The sequence below is a fragment of the Protopterus annectens genome, chromosome 4.part0 (genome assembly GCF_019279795.1).
Source record: "Protopterus annectens isolate FY-2018-M chromosome 4.part0, PAN1.0, whole genome shotgun sequence".
NCBI lineage: Eukaryota > Metazoa > Chordata > Ceratodontiformes > Protopteridae > Protopterus > Protopterus annectens.
In genome coordinates this window covers 943337595-943364607 of record NC_056733.1, presented here as the reverse complement: position 1 = coordinate 943364607, position 27013 = coordinate 943337595, and the positions used below count along the sequence as shown (strand labels likewise).

Sequence of the window (27013 nt, the reverse complement as noted above, 5' to 3'; positions counted from 1 at the left end):
TTTCTCGTTATTTAACTGTACTACTAGCTTCATAGAGAAATTACACTTTCTTTTGTAATTTGTTTTACTTCATGACTATAAAACCCATTGGAAATGAATGTTTTGATTTAAATGCTCTGATGTCTTGTATAAATGCTTTTTTTACATTAATGTTGATTCTAGCTCAATACTTTGTTAATACTGTTTATATTACGTTATACATACTTTTGTAACTGTACTTGGAGCTTTTCTCCCTGGGCCTCCACTGAAAATAGGTCTCTACCCCAGTGGACTTTCCTGGTTAAAAAATGTGGTACTTAAGTATTATCGCAACCAGATTTTTGCAGCAATACCAGTTGCTTACAGATGTTGAGATCTGACAGTTAATGCTGAACAAATGTCATGAAGTGTGTTTTCTTTCACACTCAAGGTTGTTTTATGACGGGTTATCGATAGAAACTGAAAAAGTTTCTGTCGCTGTTTATGTATGCACTTCACTGCCAAGCATGTGTGCTGTTAGCTCAATTCGGCATAAACTGTAAATGGTAAAAACATATTTGTGAACCTTACTGAAACCACAAGCAATATCAAGGAATTAAACCACTTTTTCAATGGGCACTTACTAGCAAATGTCAGGGATACCCTTTCAATTCCCCTTGAACATTTTTTTGCCTGACTTCAGGGTTTGACTAACATCACATGCACTTTACTGCCAGCAGGTGTGGTTCTAGCTCATTTCTGCATTAAGTGTAAATGTAGAAACATATATGTGAGCCTTTTTAGATACACAAACATTATCAAGGAATGAAAGCAGTTTTTTTACACCAGGCACTTACTATCAAATGTCAGCTTGACCCTTTCAGTTCCCCTTAAATTTATTTTTACATTATTTCAGATGTTAATGCATTATGTGTATCCCAACAGTACAAAAGCAGGCATGAAAACTCAACTGTGCATCTGTAATGCACGCAAAACAGGAAGAGGATTTCTTAAAGTGTTTCTGTTCCTGAAAGTAATGCAAAGTTTCTGGCCAGTAGTAAGGACTTTCAAAAGCAGCTTGAAATGTTTCCTGCACTCATTTTCAGTGCAGCATGCGAATTCCGCAACCACGAAAAGCTGGTTGCGATAACACGTAAATACCAAAAATGTCAATAAATAAATAAATAAATGTAGCTGACTGTCTTTTGTATGAGACTGTGGTGCAGTGGGTTCAGAGAATTTGAAAAGACCAATGGTTAGACCACAGCTGAAGATAAAAATGGAATAATCCAAGTCAGGAAATAAATCACTTGCAGCTTCACAGTAGTGCCCTTTATAAAACCAAAAGTTGTAACTGAGATGTACTAGTCAAGGTAGGATACGGTTCACTTGCAGTTTCACATCACTTTATTGAACAAGAGTAAGCGCTTTTAGCGATCTAAGTCAGCTGATCGCTTCTTCAGACTCATAAAAACAGTTAAAACATTGGTATTTAAAATATGGTTCAACCAATGAAAACACATATAGAACTATGGCATAGACTAATTAAAATTGCATACATCAGTACATTAATTTGCCTTATATTCTGCATAAGATGAAATAAAATATACATATAACAGACATATTTTATGTAATAATCCATATTACTTAATGTTTTAGTGGTCTGGATTTTTAAAAAAGGTTTCAAGGAAACAGCATTGTTCAATCCAGGAGACCTATCCGCCTGAAGTAATAAAATCCATCTTTGTTCTGCTTCCTCTACCTTATTCCTTATATCACCTCCCCTCTTACTTTCATTTATTATTTCTAAAACCATGAAATTAAAAATATGTTTCCTATCTTCTTCTTCCACATGTTTTGCTAAAGCACTTGTGTCTTTTTTATTTCTTATATCTCTAAGGTGTTCAAGGATACGTGTTCCTTTAGACACCTATTGGTTTTGCCTATATAAAAGGCATGACAGACAGTGCAGAAGCTGAAATAAACCAAATTTTGTGTTCTGCAGTCAGCATAAAAATCTATATCAATTATAAATCCTAGTGTAGGATGTTTATATGTAGATTTATTATATAAATAGTCACATGCTGTACAATTTCTGCAAGGAAAAGTCCCCTGCCTATCAGATAGGATCATTCTTTCATTATTTCTGGATTTATAACAGAGTTGCCTTTTTAAGGACCTCTTATTTCTGAAAGAAAAGCTGGGTCTATCTTCTAACAATTCTCTCAAGTCAGGATCCGACAATAAAACATTCCAATTCTTCTCAAAAATATTACAGAACCTTCTGATGTCACTTGAATAAGTTATAGGGAATCTAACTTTAAAATCACGACCTTCCTTGCTTTTAACATCTTCTATAGTATTTGAGAAGAGCGGTTTACATCTCCCATCCCTATTTTCAATGGTATATTTAGAGCTTTCATTTATGTCTTTCTTACTATAACCTCTGTTTAAGAAGTCTTTCTCTAATATAGTCATTGTCTTCACAAAGCCTTCATCTGTATTATGTAAGCGGCTTATTCTCATATATTGTCCTTTCACTACATTTTTATGTACAAATGTTGGATGCATACTAGTCTTATGTAAGATACTATTTCTCCATGTAGATTTTCTATACATCCCTGTTGTAAGTTCATCTAACGCTGTCTTCTTAACCAAAACATCTAGGAACTCAATAGAGTCCCTGGAATGTTGACTAGTGAATCTTAAAAATTCAGTGGTGCTATGTAAGTACTCCACCATCTCTTGCAACTCTTCACTAGTACCATCCCATAACAGGAAGACGTCATCTACAAAACGTATATACCATACAATTTTGCCAGCATATTTATTGCTAGCACTTAATACATGATCTTTTTCCCATGCAGCCAATGCTAAGTTGGCGTAGTTATTAGCACAAGCCGTGCCCATTGCTACACCAGCTTTCTGTAGATAAAACTTGTCATTGAATATAAAGACATTAAAGGGCACTACTGTGAAGCTGCGAGTGATTTATTTCCTGACGTGGATTATTCCATTTTTATCTTCAGCTGTGGTCTAACCGTTGGTCTTTTCATTTTTTTCGCTTGAGGTGTATACCAGGCGTTTATCCAGCTTTTGTTTTCTTTCACGTGGTTCAGGGAATTTACCTTTATCCCACTACTGTGTGATCTCGAAGTTGCCATACATAATTACCAGGGGGTAGGGAGTATGCAGCCCTCATACGAGAGATGCAAAAAAATTATATTTTTTGTTTTAGATCATTTTAGATTCTGTTTAAAATGACTGTTTTTTTTTAATTCTTTCTTATGATGTTTGATGAGACACTCGTGTGTGTGAAGACCACATACATATATAAACACACACGTACACACACACTCAGACAGACACACACAAACACACACACACACACACACACACACACACACACACGCACACACACACACACACACACACACACAGGCAGGCAAGCAGACACACACACTCAGGCAGGCAGACACACACACTCAGGCAGGCAGACACACACACTCAGGCAGGCAGACACACACACTCAGGCAGGCAGACACACACACTCAGGCAGGCAGGCAGGCACACACACACACTCAGACAGACACACACACACACACACACACACACACACACACACACACACACACACACACACACACACACACACACACACACACAGAGACACACACTCACAGACACACAGATAGACACACACGATAAATGAGATATGCTGAATGGTCATTTGCTTATATCTCAAATAATTTAACCCAAATTGTTGAAAATGTATTTGACTTATCCCTATTTAGTAAAATTCCAAATAATGAAACATTATGTAGCACAACTATCAAGCCAGTGCATTTCTTTGTGCCAGTCCCAAGCCCAGATAAATGGGGAGGCTTGCGTCAGGAAGGGCATCCGGCGGAAAATTTTGCCAACTCATACATGCGGACAAAAGTACAGAAATACATACAGGATCGGTTGAGGCCCGGGTTAACAACGACCGCCACCAGTACTGTTGGCCAACAGGGGGCTGGTGGAAATTGGGCTACTGTTGGCCGAAGGAGGAGAAGAGGGGGAAGGCATGCCCAAAGGCAGGTAAAGGCTAGGACTGTGGTAGTGAGGTTCAGAACTTTAAATGTTGGCAGTATGACTGGTACAGGGAGAGAGATAGCTGATATGATGGACAGAAGGAAGGTTAGTATATTGTGTGTGCAAGAGACCAGATGGAAGGGGAGCAATGCTAGGTGTATCAGAGGCGGGTTAAAATTGTTTTATCATGGTGTAGATGGGAGGAGAAATGGTGTAGGGGTTATCCTGAAGGAACAGTATGAGTGTTTTGGAGGTGAAAAGAGTGTCGGATAGAGTGATGTTTATGAAGCTGGAAATTGATGGTGTAATGATGAATGTTGTTAGTGCATATATTCCACAAGTTGGGTGAGCGATGGATGAGAAAGAAAAATTTTGGAGTGAGTTGGATGAAGTGGTGATGACTGTACCCAAGGGTGAGAGAGTGGTGACTGGAGCAGATTTCAATGGGCATGCTGGTGATGGGAACAGAGGGGATGAGGAAGTGATGGGTAGGTATGGTGTTAAGCAAAGGAATGCAGAAGGTCAGATGGTAGTGGATTTTGTGAAAAGGATGGACATGGCTGTGGTGAATACGTATTTTAACAAGAGGGAGGAGCATAGGGTGAAATACAAGAGTGGAGGGAGATGCACACAGGTGGATTATATCTTATGTAGAAGGGCCAGTCTGAAGGAGACTGGAGACTGTAAAGCAGGGGAAAGTGTAGTTAGGCAGCATAGGATGGTGGTTTGTAGGATGACACTGGTGATCAAGAAGAGGAGGAGGAGTGTGAGGGCAGCACCAAGGATCAAATGGTGGAAATTGAAAAAGGGTAATTGTGAGGTGGAGTTCAGGGAAGAGTTAAGACAGGCACTGGGTGGCAGTGAAGAGTTACCGAATAGCTGGGTAACTACAGCAGAGCTTGTAAGAGAGATGGCTAGAAAGGTGCTTGGTGTGACATCTGGAAAGAGGAAGGAGGACAAGGAGATGGTGGTGGAATGAGTAAGTACAGGATAGTATACGGAGAAAGAGGTTGGTGAAGAAATAGTGGGATTGTCAGAGAGATGAAGAAAGTAGACAGGAGTATAAGGAGATGAGGTGCATGGCAAAGAGAGAGGTGGCGAAGGCTAAGGTTAAGGCATATGAAGAGTTGTATGAAAGGGTGGACACTTAAGGAGGGAGAAAAGGACCTGTACCGATTTGGCTAGACAGAGGGACTGAGCTAGTAAAGATGTGCAGCAGATAAGGGTGATAAAGGATAATGAGGGAAACATACTCACAAGCGGGGAGAGTGTGTTGAGAAAATGGAAAGAGTATTTTGAGGGGTTGATGAATGAAGAGAAAGAGAGGGAGAGAAGGTTGGATGATGTGGGGATAGTGAATCATAAAGTGCAGTGGATTAGTAAGGACAGCTATGAAGAGGATGAAGAATGGAAAGGCTGTTTGTCCAGGTGACATAAAGTACAGTTTTGTACCTACCATAAATGTAGATGTTCGAAGATCCACATTGCTGCAGTCCTTACACTTGGGTAGTCCGCTGTCCTCGGTCGGCCCGAATATCAAAGTATAAGGCTGACGTCGGTCAAGGCGCATTTGACTGACATCAGGACGTCAGGGTACAAATGCGCATGACCGACGTCATATCCTCAGTCTTTTCTTGCCCCAGATGTCAGAAGACCCTAAAAATAAAGGTCAAAATCCAAAGACAACAACCAAACAACCAACCATCCTAACAGTAAAAATATGTACAATATATACAAAATATACACTATACCTCATATTGACAACCCAACCCACACAACCGCCTCAAACTACAGAGGGGAAGGAGGGAGGTATTGACTGCAGCAATGTGGATCTTCGAACATCTACATTTATGGTAGGTACAAAACTGTACTATGTTCTTCATCTCACATTGCTGCAGTCCTTACACTTGGGTAGAATCCCAAAGCAGAGGTAAGGGAGGATGGCCAAACTATAATGAAGCAGGAGCTGCCAAAATGCCCTGCAAAACAGCAGTGGCAAAACCAGCCCTGGATTTAGAGTACAGTGGAAGGTGATAATGCCTAGAGAAAGTATGCACTGAACTCCAAGTAGCTGCCTCTAAAATATCCTTAGTTGCCACCCCCCTCAAAAAAGCTGTTGAAGTGGCAGTAGCCCTAGTGGAATGAGGCCTAATCCCAGCTGGAATCTCCTTGCCATGATGGGAATAACAGAAAGCAATGCAAAACCCAATCCACTTAGAAATAGTTTGTTTTGACACAGGCTTGCCCTGGGAACTCAAAGCAAAAGAAACAAATAACTGCTGAGACTGCCTGAACCCTTTAGTTCTGTCCAAATAATATCGCAACTGCCTGTGTACATCTAAAGTGTGCAAAATCTTTTCCCCTTTATTTTGGGGATTTGCATAAAAAGTAGGAAAATTAATAGTTTGGTTTAAAGCCACACTAGAAACCACTTTAGGCAAAAAGGAAGGATTAGTACGTAAAGATACCCTATCCTTATGAAAAATTAAGAAAGGCTCAACCGCCATAAGGGCCTGCAACTCAGAAACCCTTCTTGCAGAGGTAATAGCCAACAAAAAGGCAGTCTTCCATAACAAAAACTTTAATTCCGCAGTAGCTGCAGGCTCAAAAGGTTGTAGAGTGAGTTTCTCCAACACAAAATTGAGATCCCAAGCAGGAGTAGGAGCTTTTCGTGGGGGTCTTATATTCTTTGCCCCTCTAAGAAATTGCTTGAACAAAGGATGAGAAAACAATGGTGGGTCACAATCATAGTGAGCCGAAATTGCTGCAGCATGAACCTTAATAGAAGAGAAGGACAAACCTTTGTCCAATAACTCAGTAAGATATTGAAGAGCCACACTTAAATTAGGCTCAGAAACATCAAAATCCTTTGCTGCACGCCAAAATAAAAATCTCTTCCATTTATCTGCGTACACTTTCCTTGTACTAGGCCTTCTAGCTTCCAAAATAACATTCAAAACTTGCTGTGGAAGTGGAGGCCCACTATGGTTCAAAACAGAATATGCCAGGCTGTTAGGTGCAGAGAGTGATGCTTGACATTGATCAAATGACTGTCCTCCTGAGACAACAGGTGTGGAATCGAAGGCAAAGGCCATGGAGGCTTCCGTACCAGGCTCCTCAGTAATGGGTACCAGTGCTGTCGAGGCCAATCTGGAGCTATTAAAATCATCCTTGGCTTGTCCTGTCTGACCTTTAGAAGTACCTTTGGAAGGAGAGGCAGAGGTGGAAAGGCATACACATGAAGATTGCTCCAATTGAAAGAAAGAGCATCCACTTTCCAAGCTGTGGGATGAAACCTTTTCGTGCAAAACTTTGGCAGCTGATGGTTTAGTGGAGAAGCGAACAGATCTATGTCTGGAGTTCCCCATGACACTGTCAATTTCTGAAATACATGAGGATCCAATTTCCACTCGTGGGGATCCATAATTCGTCTGCTCAACACATCTGCTAAGGAGTTCTGTGCTCCCGGCAGAAACCTTGCCTGAAGATTGAGCTGTAAACTGAGAGCAGTCTCCCACAAAATCATTGCTTGCCTGCATAGAGGATAAGAATGTGTTCCCCCTTGCTTGTTGATGTACCACATGACAGTTGTGTTGTCTGTTTGAATCAACACCTGCCCTGGAAGAAGTAAATCCTTGAAAGCTATTAATGCAAACTGGACTGCTAACATCTCCTTCAAGTTGATATGTAGATGTTGTAGTCTGGCAGGCCACTTGTCTTGTATCCACTTTCCATTTAGATGAGCTCCCCAAGCTGCGTCTGAGGCATCTGTCGTTAAAATCTGACTCGCCTCTGGCCGGGTCACAGAGAGTCCCTTGTTTAGGTGACATTCCTGAGCCCACCACAAAAATTCCTTTTGAATGCAAGGTATTATTTGAATGACAGTGTCCAGATCCTGGCAGTGCTGTGTCCATACATTTTTGAGATACCATTGTAGCTTCCTCATATGCAGTTTGGCATTGGGAAGCACCAGAATACAAGATGCCATGAACCCTAAGGCTTGAAGGACTGTCCTTGCAGTCAGCCCGGACTGATGAGATAGTTGATGGAAGTAAAGGGAAAGATTCTTTTGTTTGTCCGGGGTCAAAAAGGCCATCTGGGATGCTGTATTCAGTCTTACACCCAGAAAGCACATGTCCTGAGAGGGTACTAGACTGGACTTTATTTCGTTCACAGAATACCCCAGGCATCTTAGCACTGCTATCACATATTCCAAATGATGAAGAAGCTCGTCCTTCCTTGAGCCAGAATCAGGCAATCGTCCAAATAAGGATAGATCTGTATTCCTTTTAGCCTGAAGAAAGCTATCACTGGAGCCAGAACTTTCGTGAACACTCTGGGCAGTAGATAAGCCAAAGGGCAATGCAGAGAACTGATAGTGAGAAGTCCCAGCTCGAAAACGCAGATACTTCCTGCAACTTAGTCTGACAGGAACATGAAGGTAAGCCTCCTTGAGATCCAAAGTTACCATCCAATGATCTTTGCCCAGCAGAGGTAAAAGCTGCTGTAACGTCAACATTTTGAACTTGGGAATGTCCAGATAAGTGTTGAGGATAGATAAATCCAAAATTGGTCTCCACGTGTTCCCCTTCTTTGGTACTAGGAACAGGCGAGAATAAAATCCTAGGCCCACTTCTGGCATAGGGACCGGCTGAATGGCCCCTATTTCGAGTAACAGAGAAATTTGCTTGTGAGCCTCTATTCTTTGTTGAGGAGGAACGTCTGGCATGCCCTTGAAAGGAGGCAAGGTATGGAAATAAAACCTGTAACCGTGGTGTATGATATCCAATACCCATCTGTCTTGGGTAATTAAACTCCAATTTTCTTTGAAAAGTGCCAACCTTCCTCCCAAAGGTGCTGCCAGACGAGAAGGCTCTGGCAGCTGAAAAGGTAGGTCATTGGGTCTGTTTACGAAAGGACTGACCCCTGCCCTCACCCGAAGACTGTGCAGGAGAACTCCCTGTTCTAGGCCTGAAGGAGCCCTGAGCTCTGCCCCTACCACGTCTAGATCTACCCCTAGACTGGGAATCATAAGAAGGATACGTCCACCCCTTAGTAGGCCAATTTCTACTAAACTTTGGAGGCTGAACCTGCAAAAATCTTTAACAGTCTGCATAGACTTAGCCTTGTCTTCCATTTTCTTTAAAACTGCCTCAACAGGAGAACCAAACAACACATCAGATTGTAAAGGAGCATCTAAAATCCTTGTTTTAACATGGTCAGATAAATTCTGATCCCTCAACCAGGCGTGCCTGCGAAGAACTGACCCAGTGGCAGCCACCCTAGACGAGGCCTGTACAGCATCAAAACCACATTGCAAAGAATGCTTACCCACCTGTTCAGAAACATGTACTAAATCTTGTAACTCTTTACAATCAATACCTTCCGCCAGAGCATCAACCTTAGACTTCAATTGTGAAAGGAGATAGTTTTGGTATTTCAACATGTGAAACTGGCAATTCAAAGCCCTCATAGCTAGAGTGGAAGAAGTATAAACTTTCTTTCCCCATCTATCCAAGGCCCTGGCCTCTTTATCTGTAGGAACCGGATTCTTGACAACAGAAGCCTTAACACCTTTAGGCCCCTGGCTAACAGTTTCTGGGTCTGCCCTAGGACTCTAAAAAGATACTTATGAGCTTCAGGCACCCTGTAATACCTATCCGGTTTAACAGGAGCAGGAGGCAAAGAATCAGGATTAAGAGAAGCCTCTGTAAAAACATCTTCCACTACATCCAAAACAGGAGGTATAGCCAAAGGCCTATGCTGGGGTAAGAACAAAAATTCCCTAAGCCTTTTCCTGGAATCAGAGAAGTCCTGACCTTCCCACTTAAAATGCTCCCTCATGGAATGAAGAGTTTCTGAAAAAGAAAAATCCTCAGGAGGAGAAGCAGAAGGAGTAGAATCATCCACATCAGAATCAGAATAAGGAGAGTACTCCTGCAAGTCTTCAGCCGAAGACTCTGAAACATCCGAAGCCTGCTCAAAACTCCCTAGCTCAGGCTCCACCCCAGGTCTTTTATCAGGAGGGGGCAAAGAGCCCCTAATCAAAGTAATCAAATCTTCTGCCATTTTAAGCATATGCTTCTTGGGCACAGTTCCTGAAGAACTAGGGGTGACACCAACTGAAGCTAAACCTGGCCTGCCTCTGGGAGAGGCCTTGGAAACAGAAGGAGAGGGCCTAACCACCCTAGGCAGGGAGGGGAGTATAGTAACCTGAGAAGCCCCCCAGCCAGACCTGCCTCCTGAGAGGCCACATCCTGCAATAACAAAGTCTCTCCCTGGGATCCCAAAGAAACCTCCGGTGGAACCACCGGCTCCACCGACACCTCTAAAGAACCGGCGTCCGGTACGGACGGTTCTTCTAGCCTAGGCTTAACTGCTTTGTCCTTGCGCTTCGAAGAAGCGGCGCCGGAGCATCCGACGGCATTTTATAATTGCACCGCTCCAAGACTAACCTGGCACAATCTAATCTTCTCTTTATAGTGCGCTTATTGAATCTAGCACAAGAGCGACACCCAACAACGCCGTGCTCAGGCCCTAAACAAGGAATACACAAAGTATGGTAGTCTCTATGCGGTATCTGTTTCCCACAAGAAATACAATTATTCACTTTTTCTGACATCCGGTAAACCACTGAGGCAAGAAAAAACAAAATATTCCCCAACGGGGTACTTAGCCAACTTTGACTCGGTCTGAAACTCCGAAACCGAACAATTTCAGAACGCCAACCGGCACTTGCAACGCTGCTTCTGCATCGGACCATGCGGCAAAAAAGACTGAGGATATGACGTCGGTCATGCGCATTTGTACCCTGACGTCCTGATGTCAGTCAAATGCGCCTTGACCGACGTCAGCCTTATACTTTGATATTCGGGCCGACCGAGGACAGCGGACTACCCAAGTGTAAGGACTGCAGCAATGTGAGATGAAGAACATCTGTGGAAGTATGGAGGTGTTTAGGTGAAATGAAAGTGGAGTTTTTAACTAGATTGTTTAATGAAATCTTGGAAAGTGAGAGGATGCCTGAGGAATGGAGAAAAAGGGTTTTGGTACCGATTTTTAAGAATAAGGGTGATGTGCAGAGCTGTAGTAACTACAGAGGGAATAAACTGATCAGTCACAGCATGAAGTTATGGGAAAGAGTAGTGGAAGCTAGGTTAAGAAGGGAGGTGATGATTAGTGATCAGCAGTATGGTTTCATGCCATGAAAGAGCATTACAGATGCGATGTTTGCAACATCTCAGCTAAATACTGCAGAATGTGAGGCATATGAGGCTGAGTTGTGTCTTGGCCTTTAGCTTGGTTCCAAGCGCAAAACCTTTTCCATTTGTCCGAGTAAGCCTTCCTGGTGCTTGGCCTCCTGGCCTCAAGAATAACATCCAGTACTGCTTGTGAAAGAGGGGCTGGTGGGATGCTTAATTGATATGCCATGCAGCCAGGTTTAAGGTTTTGATCTGGCTGTGTAGAATCTGCTTGTCTTGCTGCGTGAGTAAATGAGGAATTTGAGGCAATATCCATGGTGGGCTGTGAGCCATATTCTTCAACAGCGGGTACCAGTGCTGGCGTGGCCAGTCTGGGGCTATGAGAATCAGTCGAGGTTTCTCCTTTTTGACCTTCAAAAGAACCTTTGTGAGAAGAGGTAATGCAGGAAAGGCATATGCTGTCAGGTTTTTCCAACTGAAGGAGAGAGCGTCCACTTTCCAAACTTGATGGTGGAATGTCCTTGTACAAAATTTTGTCAGCTGGTAGTTTTGAGGACTGGCAAACAGGTCTATATTTGGTAGACCCCATCTTTGAGTTATCATTGTAAATATTTGTGGTTCTAGCTTCCACTCGTGGGGATCTTTGATGTTTCTGCTTAGGTCGTCTGCCAATGTGTTTTTCTGTCCTGGCAGGAATTGAGCCTGTAACTGGACTTGGTAGGCCAGAGCTATGTTCCATAAGGTTATTGCTTGCCTGCAAAGAGGGTAGGAATGTGTGCCCCCTTGTTTGTTTATGTACCACATTACTGTGGTGTTGTCCGTCTTTATTGCAAGTTGTCCTGGCTGTAGTAGATCCTTGAAGGCTGTCAGAGCTTTCTGTACAGCTAGCATCTCTTTTTGGTTTATGTGCAGTTTTCTTTGTTCTGCAGTCCATAGGCCTTGAATGCATTGCCCTGCCATGTGTGCCCCCCAGGCATAGTCTGAAGCATCTGTTGTGATAGTTTGCCTGGGTGGGTGCAAGATGAAAGGCTGACCCTTGTTGAGGTGACATGCCTGTGCCCACCATAGAAATTCCTGTTGAAGGCAGGGAATGAGAGATATCACTGTGTCCAAGCTGTGGCTGTCTTGAGACCATACGCTTTTTAGGTACCACTGTAATTTCCTCATATGCAGTTTTGCAAATGGTATTATCAGAATGCAAGATGCCATGAAGCCCAAAGCCTGCAGAATTTTTCTTGCAGTTAATTGGGTCTTTGTTGCCATTGTCCTGAAATATTGAGTCAGATGTAATTGCTTGTCTGGTGTAAGAGAAGCCTTCTGGGCCGTTGTGTCCAAGCTGGCACCCAGCAATGTCATTTTTTGTGAGGGTACTAGTTTTGACTTCTTTTCGTTTACTGTGTACCCCAGACAATTTAGTAGATGCTTCACAAAAGCCAGATGTTGTAAGAGAATGTCTTTTCTTTCTACTTGGATGAGGCAGTCGTCCAGATATGGATATATTTGAATTCCTCTTTGTCTGCAGTATGCAATTACTGGTGCCAGGCATTTTGTGAATACTCTGGGCGCAGTAGATAAGCCAAAGGGCAGTGCAGAGAATTGATAATGGGTTGAACCTGCAATGAAACGGAGGTATCTTCTGCAACTTTGTCTGATAGGGACATGCAGGTATGCCTCCTTGAGGCCCAACGTTACCAGCCATGCTTCCTTGCCCAACATGGGAAGTAGCTGCTGTAGTGTTAGCATCTTGAATTTGGGAACTTGTAAGTAAGTGTTTAGAATTGAAAGGTCCAGAATTGGTCTCCAAGCATTTTCTTTCCTGGGTACTAGGAAGAGTCTTGAGTAAAATCCTTGGCCTTGCTCTTGAGTTGGTACCCTTTGAATGGCTCTCATGGCCATGAGAGCTGTAATTTGTCTTTGAGCCTCTGCCCTTTGATTTTGTGGTAGGTTTGGCATTCCTCTTTTTATTGGCAAGGAGTGAAAGTGGAATCTGTATCCTCGTAAAATTATGTCTAGGACCCATTTGTCCTTTGTGACTATGTGCCAGTGGTCTGCAAATAGTGCTAGTTTTCCCCCCAAGGAGGCTGACAAAAGAGCTTTGTTTGGCCAGCTGACGTGCAAGTCATTGAGTTTGCCTTCTGGTGAGTTGAGACCTGTCTTCTCCTCCCTTCTGGGTTGGAGTGCCCCACTGGCAAGGCTTATACTGAGCTTGTGGTTGTCCTCTGCCCCTTGGGCGCCTGTATTTACCCCTCTGAGGCCTGTCAGTTTCTGGAAAGGACCAATTTTTGTTGGCCAGTTTCTGCTGAAGCGAGGGGGTTGTACTAGTAGAAAATCGTTGACTGTCTGCATTGATTTCGCCTTATCTTCCATTTTCTTTAAAACTTCTTCTGCTTTAACACCAAAAAGAACATCCTGCTGTTAGGGAGCATCTAATAGTTTTGCTTTAACATGATCAGGCAGACTTTGTTCTTTTAACCAGGCATGCCTACGTATAACTGATCCAGTGACAGCTGCTCTGCAGGAGGCCTCTAAAGAATCAAACCCACATTGTAAGGTATGTTTGCCCACCTGCTTGGTGGCGTGCAACAAATCCTGTACTTCTTTCATTTCAGATTGTTGAGGTAAGGTGGTTATCTTTTGTTTTAACTGAGAGATCAGAAATTGCTGATACTTAAGCATATGAAATTGACAGTTTAGTGCTCTCATAGCTAAAGTGGCTGAGGTGTAAACCTTTTTCCCCCATCTGTCTAGTGCTCTTGAATCCCTTTCAGGAGGTACTGGATTTTTAGCCATGGAAGCCTTAGCCCCCTTGGGACCCTGTGAGATAGTCTCTGGGTCAGCTACTGGGCTTTTGTAAAGGAATTTGTGGGAATCAGGTACTCTGTAGTATCTGTCAGGCTTGGCCGGGGCAGGAGGTAGAGAGTCAGGGTTGAAACTGGATTCTAAGTAGACATCATCCACAATGTCCAAAACAGGAGGGATGGCTAGAGGTCTGTGTTGGGGGAGTAAAAGAAACTCTCTCAGCCTTTTCTTGGAATCAGAGTAATCCTGACCTTCCCAGTGAAAATGTTCCCTCATAGTGTGTAAAGTTTCCTCAAAAGAGTAATCTTCTGGAGGGGAAGCTGAGGGAATAGATTCCTCAGCATCAGAATCTTCATAAGCAGAGAAGGAATAGTCTTGGTCCTCAGAGGAATCCGAAGAAATAGACAGTTGTTCAGAGGAAGCAAAATCTTCCTCTTGTCTAGGCCTTTTGTCAGGAGGAGGCTGTGAACCCCTGATAAGAGAAATCAAATCTTCCGCCATTTTGAGCATCTGTTTCTTAGGCATAGGGCCTTGAACAGGAGACTGAAGTGAAGCCTTTTTCGATTTAGAAGGAGTCTTCGACTTGGAAAATGTTTTGACTGTCAGAGTCGTCGGTCTGAAAACACCTTCAGAAACCGATGGCGTTTCAGAAGTACCGACGTCCTTGGAAGGTAAATCGTCGGTAGGGCCTGAAGTAAAAGGCTGCGTCAGCCTAGTACATTCCGACAAAATATCTGTAGCGGTCTCGGGTTCCAGAACTGCGGTAGTCAGAGGCTGCGTCTGAGCCTCACTGATAACCGGAGAACCGGAGACCGGATCAACCGAAGCCTCGGAATCGGGCTTAGGCCTGGGCTGTCGGTCCTTGTCCCTGCGTTTTTTGTGCACGCCGGTAGTCGGTAGCTCCGACGGCAAGTTATAGTTACATTTTCTACCAAAAAAGTGTCGTGCGAAATCAAATCATCTTTTAATAGTACGTTTATTAAATCTAGCGCAAAAACGACAAGAAGTGACGTCGTGATCAGGGCCTAGGCAAGGTATGCAATAAGAATGAAAATCCTTATGAGGTATTTGCTTCCCACAAGAAATACAATTGTTAACTTTTTCTGACATCGGTCTGAGGCAAAAAAAGTTTCAACGGGTACTTAGCTTTATAGAAGACTTCGGTCTGAAATTCGAATTCGAAAATCTCAGGAGTCGGCCGACCGGCACTTGCAAACTGCTTCTGCTTCGGGCACCGCGCGGCAAGAAAGACTGAAGAAAATGGCGTCAGTTGCAATATATGTACCCCTGGCGCACTGACGTCAGGGATGAGGCGACAGCAACCGACGTGGACCAAGACTTTGGAAATCCGGCCGACTGCGGGACCGCCTGACGACAGGATAACCCAAGTGTGATGACTGCAGCAGGGTAACACGATGAACATGTACAGAGAAGGTCAGAAGGAGTTGCATTGTGTCTTTGTGGACTTAGAGAAAGCATATGACAGAGTGCCTATAGAGGGGTTGTGGTACTGTATGAGGAAGTCGGGAGTGTCAGAGAAGCATGTAAGAGTGGTACAGGATATGCACGAGGGTAATGTGGTGGGAATGATGGATGCGTTTAAGGTGGAGGTGGGATTACATCAAGGATCAGCTCTGAGCCCTTTCTTATTTGCAATGGTGATGGACAGGTTGACAGACGAGATCAGACAGGAGTCCCCGTGGACTATGATGCTTGCAGATGACATTGTGATCTGTAGTGAGAGTAGGGAACAGGTGGAGGAGACCTTGGAGAGATGGAGATATGCTCTAGAGAGAAGAGGAATGAAGGTCAGCAGGACTAAGACAGAATATATGTGTGTGAATGAGAGGGAGGATAGAGGAATGGTGAGGATGCAAGGAGTAGAGGTGGTGAAGGTGAATGAGTTTAAATACTTGGCATCAACAGTTCAGAGTAATGGTGAGTGTGGAAGAGAGGTGAAGAAGAGAGTACAGGCAGGATCGAGTGGGTTGAGAAGAGTTTCAGGAGTGATTTGTGACAGACAAGTACAGTACAGTTGTGTACACTTACCATAAATTTAGAATTTCGAGTGTATTCACTGTTGCAGTCATTACATTTGGGTAATCCGCTGGCAGGTTGCCCTCAGTCGGTCTGAATTCCAAAGTCTTGGGTCCTGCGTCGGTTGCCGTCTTCTCTTCCATGACGTCAGGGGTATAAAACATGCAGCAGACGCCATTTTCTTTAGTTTTTCTTGCCCCCAATGTCAGGTGCCCCCAAAAAGGTATCAATATTATATATATATGTATATATATATATATATATATATAGCTATATACATGCATCAATATAAACTTGACCTTCATCTACAAGCAAATACACCACACAGGTTGTAGAAGATAGAGAAGGAAAGATAAACTGTAGAATGACAGGGGGATGGCGGGAGGGTAACCTGGACCGCAACAGTGAATATATTCGAACATCTACATTTATGGTAAGTTTACACAACTGTACTATGTTCTTTGTGTTTCACTGTTGCAGTCATTACATTTGAGTAGAATCCCAAAGCTATGGTAGGGAGGCTGGAGCTAAACAGCATTAGGTGTGGCTATAAGGCCCTGCAGCACTGCAGTGGCAAAGCCTGCCCTGGACTTAGAGTAGAGAGGCAAATGGTAATGCTTTGTAAAGGTGTGAAAAGAACTCCAAGTAGCAGCCTCTAGAATGTCTTTGGTTGGTACTCCTCTGAAAAAGGCTGCTGAAGTAGCTGTAGCTCTGGTGGAATGAGACCTAATGCCCTTGGGCACAAGTTTACCATGGTGCAAGTAGCAGAAACGGATGCAGTGGCTTATCCACTATGAAATTATCTGCTTTGAAATGGCCTTTCCTTCTGATCCTGCAGCATATGACACTAGTAATCGCTCAGTCTTTCTTAGAGCCTTAGTCCTGCTTCAAGTAGAATCTTAGCTGTCTGTGTACGTCCAAGGAATGCAGAATTCTCTACCCCTTGTTCTGCGGATTTGGATAGAAAGTTGGCAGATGAATTGTTTGGTTAAGAGCCACACTGGAAACCACCTTAGGCATAAAAGTAGGATTTGTCCTCAGAGACACCCTGTCTGGGTAAAATATGATAAAAGGCTCTACAGCCATGAGGGCCTGTAGCTCTGAAACTCTTTTTGCTGAAGTAATTGCTAGTAGCAGAGCTGTCTTCCATGATAAGAACTTTATATCAGTGGTAGCAGCTGGTTCAAATGGAGGCAAGGTGAGCTTTTCCAACACATAAATGAGGTCCCATGCAGGTAATAGTGACCTTCGAGGAAGCCTTAAATTTTTGGCTCCTCTAAGATACTGCTTTAGTAAAGGTTGAGAAAAGATTGGTGGCTCTGTATTGTAATGGGCTGAAATGGCAGAGGCATGGATTTTGATTGCTGAGAAAGATAGGCCTTTGTCAAGCATCTCAGTTAAGTATTGTAATATCTGAGGAATATGTGGCTCTGCTGTATCAGTTCCTTATGCTTGATTCGAAGCACTGAATCACTTCCATTTGTCAGCATAAGATTTTCTAGTACTAGGCTTTCTGGCTTCCAAAATGCCATCCATCACAGCTTTACTGACAGGTGTCGTTCGTATGATTACATGATTAGCCATGCTGCCAGGTTCAGAGTCTGTAGTTGATTGTGCTGGGTATTGAGACAAGTTCCTTAGGACTGGGTATCAGTATTGGCAGGGCCAGTCTGGTGCAATTAATATCATCTTTGGCTTCTCTTATCTGACCTTTAGGAGGACCTTGGGTAGAAGAGGTAGAGGAGAAAAGGCGTAAACTGACAGGTTTTTCCAACTGAAGGATAGGGTGCCCACTTTCCATGCTCGTCTGTGATAAGTCCTTGTGCAGAATCTTTTCAACTGATAATTTTGAGGACAGGCAAATAGATCTATGTCTGTGCTCCCCCATTTCTCTGTTATCATGCTGAATACTTGTGGATTTAGTTTCCACTCGTGAGGATCCATAAGGTTTCTGCTTAAATTGTCTGCCAGAGTCTTTTATTTTCCTGGCAGGAATTGAGCTTGAAGATGTATTTGGTAGGTCAAAGCTGTATCCCACAGTGCCATGGCTAATCTGCAAAGGGGGTATGACTGTGTACCCTCTTGCTTGTTTATATACCACATAACTGTGGTGTTGTCCGTCTTTATCAGTAGTTGTCCCGTATGAAGTAAATCCTTGAAGGCTGTTAGGGCATTTTGAACAGCTAGCATCTCTTTCTGGTTGATATGTAGATGCATTTGTTTTGGTGCCCATATACCCTAAATGCATCTTCCTGCCATGTGGGCCTCCCAGGCATAATCTGATGCGTCTGTTGTTAAGGTTTGGCTGGCAGGAGGTAGAGTGAAGGGCCGTCCCATGTTTTGGTGACAGGCCTTTGCCCACCATAGAAACTCCTGTTGCAGGCAGGGAATGACAGGAATCATCGTTTCCAGACTGTGTGAATGTTGACTCCATAAACTTTTTAGGTACCACTGAAGTTTCCTCATATGCAGTCTTGCATATGGAATTAGTAGGATGCAGGATGCCATGAAGCCCAGAGCCTGCAGAATTTGTCTTGCAGAAGACTGGGTTTTTGTTGCCATCAGTTTGAAGTAAGCAGTCAGTTGCCTTTGTTTGTCTGGTGTGAGGTAAGCCATCTGGGCAGTTGTATTCAAGCTTGCACCCAGGAAAGTTATCTTTTGAGAGGGTACCAGTTGTGATTTCTTTTCGTTTATTGTGTACCCTAGGCATGTTAGAAGCCTTTTCACAAACGCCAGGTGTCGAAAAAGAGTGTCCTTGTTCTCTGCTTGAATAAGACAGTCGTCCAAGTAAGGATATATTTGTATACTTCTTTGTCTGCAAAATGCAATTACTGGTGCCAGGCACTTTGTAAAGACCCTGGGCGCAGTAGATATGCCAAAGAGAATTGATAATGCATTAAGCCAGCCTTGAATCTGAGGTATCTTCTGCACGACTGTCTTATTGGGACATGCAGGTATGCCTCTTTTAGGTATAAAGTCACCAGCCAAGCATTTCTGCCCAGCATGGGCAGAAGCTGCTGCAAAGTCAGCATTTTGAATTTTGGAATGTCCAGGCATGTGTTCACAATTGATAAATCCAGTATTGGCCGCCAGGCCTTGTCCTTTCTGGGTACCAAGAACAGTCCTTGAGTAAAAACCTTGTCCTTTTTCCTGTTCTGGTACTGCTTTTATGGCCCCCATATCCACGAGGGACATAACCTGTTTCTGTGCCTCTGTCCACTGATTTTTTTGGCAGATCTGGGCAACCATTTGCCATTGGCAGAGTGTGGAAATGGAATCTGTATCCCTGTGATACGATGTTTAGTACCCACTTGTCCTGGGTTATTAACTGTCAATTTTGAGCAAAAAGTGCTAATTTTCCCCCTATGGGTGCTGCCAAAAGATAAGTGCTTGGTGTAGGCAGAGGGAAGTCATTGGGGTTGCTTTCTGTAGGTTTGCGCTTTATCTCCTCCAGATTTGGAGGTGGATGCGCCCCATTGCTTTGATCTGTATGAGTCTTGCTCCTGGTATCTGGAACCCTTACGGCGTCTGGATTTGCCCCTTTGAGCTCTATCTGACGCAGGAAAAGACCAATTTTTTGTAGGCCAGTGTCTACTGAATCTTGGTGGCTGCACTTGTAAGAAGTCTTTAACAGTTTGCACAGACTTAGCTTTGTCTTCCATTTTCTTTAAAACCTCTTCTGCCTTAATACCAAACAGAGAATCATGCTGTAAAGGTGCATCTAGCAATTTAGCTTTAACATGATCAGGCAAATTTTGTTCCTTTAACCAGGCATGCCTCCTAATCACAGATCCAGTAACTGTGGGGCCCTGCAGGAGGCCTCTAAAGAATCAAAAACACATTGTGAAGTATGCTTTCCAACTTGTTCAGCTGCATGCAATAATTCCTGCAATTCTTTATTTTCTGCACATTCTGAAATCAACATCATTTTCTGTTTCAGCAATTCCATAACATGTTATTGGTACTTAAGCATATGAAATTGACAGTTTAAGGCCCTGACTGCCAAGGTTGCAGATGCATAAACCTTTTTTCCCCATCTGTCCAGTGCCCTTGAATCTCTGTCAGAGGGGGTAGGATTTTTTGCTGTAGAGGCCATAACTCCCTTTGGACCCTGTGAAATAGTTTCAGGATCAGCAGCAGGGTTTCTAAATAAAAATTTATGCGAGTCAGGGACCCTGTAATATCTGTCAGGCTTACTGGGAGCCGGAGGTAAGGAGTCAGGGGTCAAGCTTGACTCTGAAAACGCATCATCCACAATGTCTAAAACAAGGGGAATGGCCAAAGGCTTGTGCTGAGGGAGAAGAAAGAAATCCATGAGCCTCTTTTTTGATTCTGAGAAGTCTTGACTCTCCCAGTGAAAATGCTCCCTCAAAGTATGCAAGGTTTCTCCAAATGAATAATCCTCAGTAGGAGATGCAGATGGAATAGACTCCTCAGCATCAGAATCCTCATAGGGAGGTAAAGATAATTCCTGATCAAAAGAAATAGAAACCTGATCTGAAGAAGGCCTCTTATCTGGAGGGGGATGGGTACCCCTGATCAAGGTAATAAGGTCTTCAGCCATTTTGATCATCTGTTTTTTAGGCATAGAGGTCTATGCATGTGGCTCATGCGTCATTTTTTTAGTTTTAGAAGTTGCTTTTGTCTTTGATTTTGCAGCTGTTGTCGGATTGATATACAAATGTTGAGGTTTGAATACACCCTCAGAAGCCGGTGCCTGCTCAGCGGCTCCAGACCCATCCGAGGGAGATACATCCATCGGTCCAATACCTTGAGTATCTTGTGGCATGCCGGACTCCACATGGGTGTCGGCAGAGGCCTGCGACTCGAAGGTAGCGGGTATCAGGGGCTGCGGAAGCGCCTCACTGCGTACCGGCGACTGCCTTAGGAGAAGCTTCATCATCGGTTTTGGATCTCGACTGTCTTTCTCTGTCCCTTTCTTTGTGTTTTTTATGTACTCCGGTAGTTGGATTGCTATCCAACGACATTTCTGGGTAGTTAAATCTGTTTCCAAAATACTTTGATGCAAAAATATACCAACGCTTAATAGTGCATTGGTTAAAACTAGCACAAAACCGACAGCCAGGCACGTTGTGATCAGGGCCTAGGCAAGGAATACAGTATAAATGGAAATCCTTATGAGGTATTTGCTTCCCACAAGTAATACAATTATTAACTTTTTCTGACATCGGTAAAAAGCAAGAAAAAGTTTCCCCAACGGGGTACTTAGCTTTAGTGAAGACTTCGGTTCTGAAACTCAAACTCGAATATTTCAGTAGTCGGCCGACTGGCACTTGTGAAATGCTTCTGCTTTGGGCACTGCGCGGCAAGAAAGACTAAAGAAAATGGCATCGGCTGCATGTTTTATACCCCTGACGTCATGGAAGAGAAGACAGCAACCGATGCAGGACCCAAGACATTGGAATTCAGGGCGACTGAGGGCAACCTACCAGCAGATTACCCAAATGTAATGACTGCAACAGTGAAACACGAAGAACATCAGTAAGAGTGAAAGGGAAGGTCTACAAGAGGGTAGTGAGACCAGCTATGTTATATGGGTTGGAGACAGTGGCACTGACAAAAAGCCAGGAGTCAGAGCTGGATGTGGCAGAGTTAAAGATGTTAAGATTTGCACTGGGTGTGACGAGGGTGGACAGGATTAGGAATAAGTATATTAGAGGATCAGCCCAGGTCAGAAGGATTGGAGACAAAGCCAGAGCGGCAAGATTACGATGGTTTGGACATGTGCTGAGGAGGGATGCTGAGTATATTGGGAAAAAGATGCTAAGGATGAAGCTACCAGGTAACAGGAAAAGAGGAAGGCCTAAGATAAGGTTTATGGATGTGGTGAGAGAGGACATGCAGGTGGTTGGTGTGACACAGCAAGATGCAGAGGACAGGAAGAAATAGAAAGAGATGATCCGCTGTGAAGACCCCTAATGGGAGCAGCCAAAAGAAGAAGATATAACACATCTATGAACACATTCAACAATATTTGGTTTCAATCATTGGGGATTCAAATGTCATGGTTGCATATATTTAAATGCATGCAGACATAAATTACTGAAAATATTCTCAGATCCTTCAGATGAGAAGTTAAGCCGTGGCCCCATCTGCCCAAGTTGTTGGTAACTCACAAGAATGTAAAAGATCCCATGGCAACTACTGGAAAGAGATGGGGAAATTACACAATGCCCTGCCAAATTTCCCCTAGTAATATAAATATCAACTTGAATCTCCCTTAAAAATAGACTTCTAGCCTAGTGGGACTAACCTGGGTAAATAAATAAATAAAATTGATCCACATTTTCACATTTCATTATGGTGTATGTCTGTACTTCTTTAATTAGAAACCACACTTTGAAAGCTCTTAAAACTCACCTTTGCTAACAGAGAACTGAATTGTTGTTCTGTAGTGCATCCTTTGTCTCCCAAAAACTGTAAAATCAGTAAATACAAACAGATAAAAGGATTAGTATTTGTGTGTGTAGTTAAAGTAAAACTTGTGAATTAACAAACCAGAACCACATTCCGTATATACAAAGTGTCAGTACTTTTTTATAATTTGCATAGTATCTAAACCACCAACTGTGTAGACCTGCATAATCTAAGTTGTGCATCTATAGACTGGAAATCTATAGTCCAGCCAAGGCAATGAAAAAGTGTTAACAAGCACAATTCTGAGGCTGAAAATGGTACCAAAATTTCAAGAAATAAACCACCGTAAATGTAACTATAAAACATGTCAAGTACAATTCAGACTGAAGTCAGAGGGAGGAAATGATCCCATCAATACTAAACCATTTTAAACAAATGTAAACAAAGAAACTGCTGAAGTAACTCACTCAAACATGTTGTATGAACTTTAAGAATTAACAATATTAATCACATCCCACCACATAAAGAGCAAGCTTCAAATATGCTTCTGATTTCAGACATGGTGCAGACAGGGAAACTTTTTTTGGGGTCTATATTAGAACACCTTACGTTCAAAATTTCGAGTGTTCTAATATAGACCCATTTTCAGCGAACGCTGAAAATACTGAAGAAACAGAAAACCAAATTTTTTCCTAGGGAAAGAATTTGGTTGTCCGATTCTGTTGCTTCGGTATTTTCAGCGCTGTGGTGGAAAGTTACGGGTTGGGTTCAGGTAAGTGTGCGATTGTGTGGACGTGAGGGTTAGGGCGGAATAGGTGAGTTAGGGTTAGGGCGCGGGTCAGGTAAGTGTGCGATTGTGTGGACATGAGGGTTAGGGTGGGGTAGGTGAGTTAGGGTTAGGGCGCGGGTGAGGTGACTGTGTGACAGTGACGGACCTTAGTGTTAAGGTTTGGGTTAAGGTAAGTGGATAGCTAGTGGTGTATGCATAGTTTAGTGTAGGGTTAGTTGTAAGAGTTTAGCTGTATGTGTGTGGATTGCTGTTTGTGTGGTGTGCTTGTGTTGTGTGTATGTGTTTTGGAACAGCAAATTTTTTCCCTAGGAAAAAATTTGCTGTTCTGAATGTTCAATGTTTTCAATTTTCGATTCATAGGGTTCGATATTAGAACACTTGACATTTTGAATGTTCGGTGCTCTAATATAGACCCTTTTTTTTTTTTTTAAACAAAAAACTTCTTTTACACTCCATTACTGTACTTGACAAATGTCCTAATCTCAAGGTGCTCGAAAAATAAGCAACTTCGATTTTAGAACTATTTTCAACATCATCTCTAAAATCGTTACTACTGCTGAGCAAGAAATAGATTAGCTACCCAATTCCTGGTGGCTCTTTTCCTCTCAGGTAAGGTCAGATGACAAAATTGTCTCCTTCAAAATAAAAAGCAATTCTGTAACCCCAGTAAACCCTGAAACAGCTAGGAACTGTTCCAAAGCAAAACTAGCTTTTATTAAGTGGTAACTTGTCAAAATGTAATGTCCCTCCAAACCCAAAAAACACGGCAACCTATGCAACATTGTTCAAAGAAACTCTGTACAGCCATGTCAATGGCTGCACAGAGGCCGCTGTACCTCCCAGAAGTAAGCCCAAAACTAACTCCAAAAACAAGCCAGAAGCCAAAATTAAACAGGTTATACAGCAAAAGAAAAACAGTTACAGCATAAAGAAGTGTAACACCCGAAAAAAACAAGAACTCCCATTAACAGAAAACTAAGAGGGCGAATTAAGTCTAAAAAAGCCAATTTCAGGATCAAGATAGCTTCCCAAACATAAGGTCTTCTTCTGCTGGGACAGAATTCTCAAAGACAGCATACAAAATTGTGCAAAACTGGTGGTTAATGGAGTCACATTCACTGAGCCAGATGATACAATGAATCTGCTGGCTGACAAATTCACCTCCAACTTCTCACACTCGCCCCCTGCCACCTCCCAGGAAATACCTTCATACATAGACCATCCAACTATAAACAGGGAGCAGGTCTTGGCTGTGCTCTCTAAAGCCAAAAACAGCCTCTATGGGCTCTGAAAATATCGGCGGATACCTTCTGAATAGCCTGAAATATGATTTTTCAGGGCCCCTGGAGTCACTATTCAACTACAGTCTCAGAACAGACTTTGTGCCACGGGAACGGAGGACTGCAGTGGCCATCCCTCTACATAAGGGTGAACCATCAACAAATTCTGGGAACTACAGACCCATTAATCTGACTAATCTTATATGCAAAGCCATGAAATGAATTATCATGGAAATGATTAACAATGACATAGGAAACCTTCAGACACTGGACCCAACCCAGTCTGGTTTCATGAAAGGCAGGGCATGCCTACTCATGGCCTTCGAGAAGGTCACCAAAGTAATGGATGAGGTTAAAATGGTGCACACTGCCTATCTTGGCCTGGCTAAGGCATTTGATACAATACATCACTTGGGCATTGTAAACAAACTACAGGAATTAGGAATAAACTCCTATAAAACATGCTGGATAGCCAACTGGCTCAGAGATGGGACCCAAGAAGTTACAAGTGTTAAGACCACCCTCTGAAAGAGGCCAGTCAGCAGTGGAATACCTCAAGCCTCTATGCTGGGCCCACTCCTCTTCGGTATCTACTTCTTGGAAGTAAAAGCCAATATCAAAGGGCTCTGGCTGAACATGTTCACAGATGTCTACAAACTAGGAGGAGTAAAAGAATAGCCCCCAAGACACCAACATCTTAGAAGAAAGACTAGCAAAAACAAACAAATGGTGCCAAAGCCACGTTTTAAAAACTCAAAGTCAAGAAATGTATAATAGTACCCTTCAGGAAGATGGTCACCCTAAGAAACTGCATCATCAATATAACATCCATAAGAATACTCCTGGTAGTTAGGGATTTGGGAACACATGTAGATAGTAACTCCAAGGTAGTAAGAAACCATTCTATGTTGCTCAACTGATAAATAAGGTTATGGCATCTAGGTCCAGGGAAGTTGTCATTCCACTGGATTCAGCCCTCATCAGACCCATCACAAAGTATAATGCCTTGTTCAGTATGTACCTTAGCAGGTAGATGCAATAAATGGAACATCTGCAAAGGTTCCTCACAAAAAGAATGCAGGGTGTTCTGACAGTGTCCTATGCAGATTGCCTCAAAGCTCTATCTCTATACTGTTTCCTGCAGACTACTGAGGGGCATTCGATGCCTTGCTTACACTGTACTGTTTCCTACAGACTACTGAGTGGCATTCGATGCCTGGCTTACTCTGTATGGTTTCCTGACTACTGAGGGCACTCTATGCCTGGCTTACTCTGTACTGTTTCCTCACTACTGAGGGGCACTCTATGCCTGACTTAGTCTGTACTGTTTCTTACAGACTACTGAGGGGCATTCGATGCCTGGCTTACTCTGTACTGTTTCCTACAGACTACTGAGGGGTACTCTATGCCTGCCTTGCAAGGCATCTGCAGAGCCAACTATTATGGAACTTTTGCACATCTACAAAATGAACAGCATAAGAATTACTACATCAAAGGAATAAACTTTGCTTGTGACATAAATAGGACATGTTGGAGAAACAGATATGTATCTCAGAATTACCATTCTCTGGAACAGGCTTCCCATTCATGCAAAGCAGAATCATTCAATAACCCTGTTCGAGCATAAGCTGGATCATGGGAGGGAAAACTGGAAATTCACCCCTAGTCTAGCACCTACGTTACTGATGGGCAGTTATTAAATCATGCCCCAACTAACATGGACCCCTTACAATAACATCTAAGATACAATAACTTGTGGGTCACGTTTGGATTGCACAGCTAGGCTATAAAAGCCCTACTGGTCGTTAGCCTAGTATAAACCTATGAACCTACATGAGCGCTACACAGATTATGAAACAGAAGAAGCCAAAAACGGACAAAACCAAGCATGTGAAAACATTTTGTTAAGAAATAAAAATCAGCAGAGAACTAAATTAAAGTGCTTACTGATACAAGCTGCAAGTTCTTTTTTTCTGTTGTCCTAAACTTCATTTAGAGCCATTCAACTCTTTTGACAGCATTTTTAACTGCCAGATGTTAACTGTCTGTTGTCTCAAAATAGATGAATCATTTCTCGAAAAGACAAGATTCGGTTCAATAACCCAATAAGCAGTAACTTTTTGAAAACAAGTTTACATTTTAATCTAATCTATTTATATTTCTTATTTGATTACTGTTTTTCAAACACTAAAAGCAACAGTGACTAATATGTACTGCATTCTGTAAACAAATCTGTTTTTAACACAATTATCACTTCAGACAAACGTACATTAACAGAAAAGAAAGCATACCATATTAACATTTTCATTTTACATACATTTCCCATCACATATCTTTTCTTTCTTTATAACAATCATCAGTCTAACATTACATAAATCACTCAATTCCTGCCTTCCCTTTAACCTGACAGCTCCTCCTGAACATTAGTCTGCATGTGTTGTTCCCAGTTTCCATTTATTCCTATGTAATTTGCTACTTCCCTTTTCTAGATA

At 42.7% G+C, this 27013-nt stretch overlaps 1 protein-coding gene across 3 annotated transcripts in view; it reads right to left on the bottom strand.

Annotated features, from left to right (window-relative positions):
* OGFOD2 (2-oxoglutarate and iron dependent oxygenase domain containing 2) overlaps positions 1–27013 on the bottom strand; it is a 355549-nt gene that overhangs the window by 293124 nt on the left and 35412 nt on the right. For all 3 annotated transcript variants that reach the window (XM_044068919.1, XM_044068920.1, XM_044068921.1), the window contains exon 3: positions 22455–22511. In XM_044068919.1, the coding sequence (XP_043924854.1) occupies positions 22455–22511 (57 nt within the window). The remainder of the gene's footprint in view (positions 1–22454; positions 22512–27013) is intronic.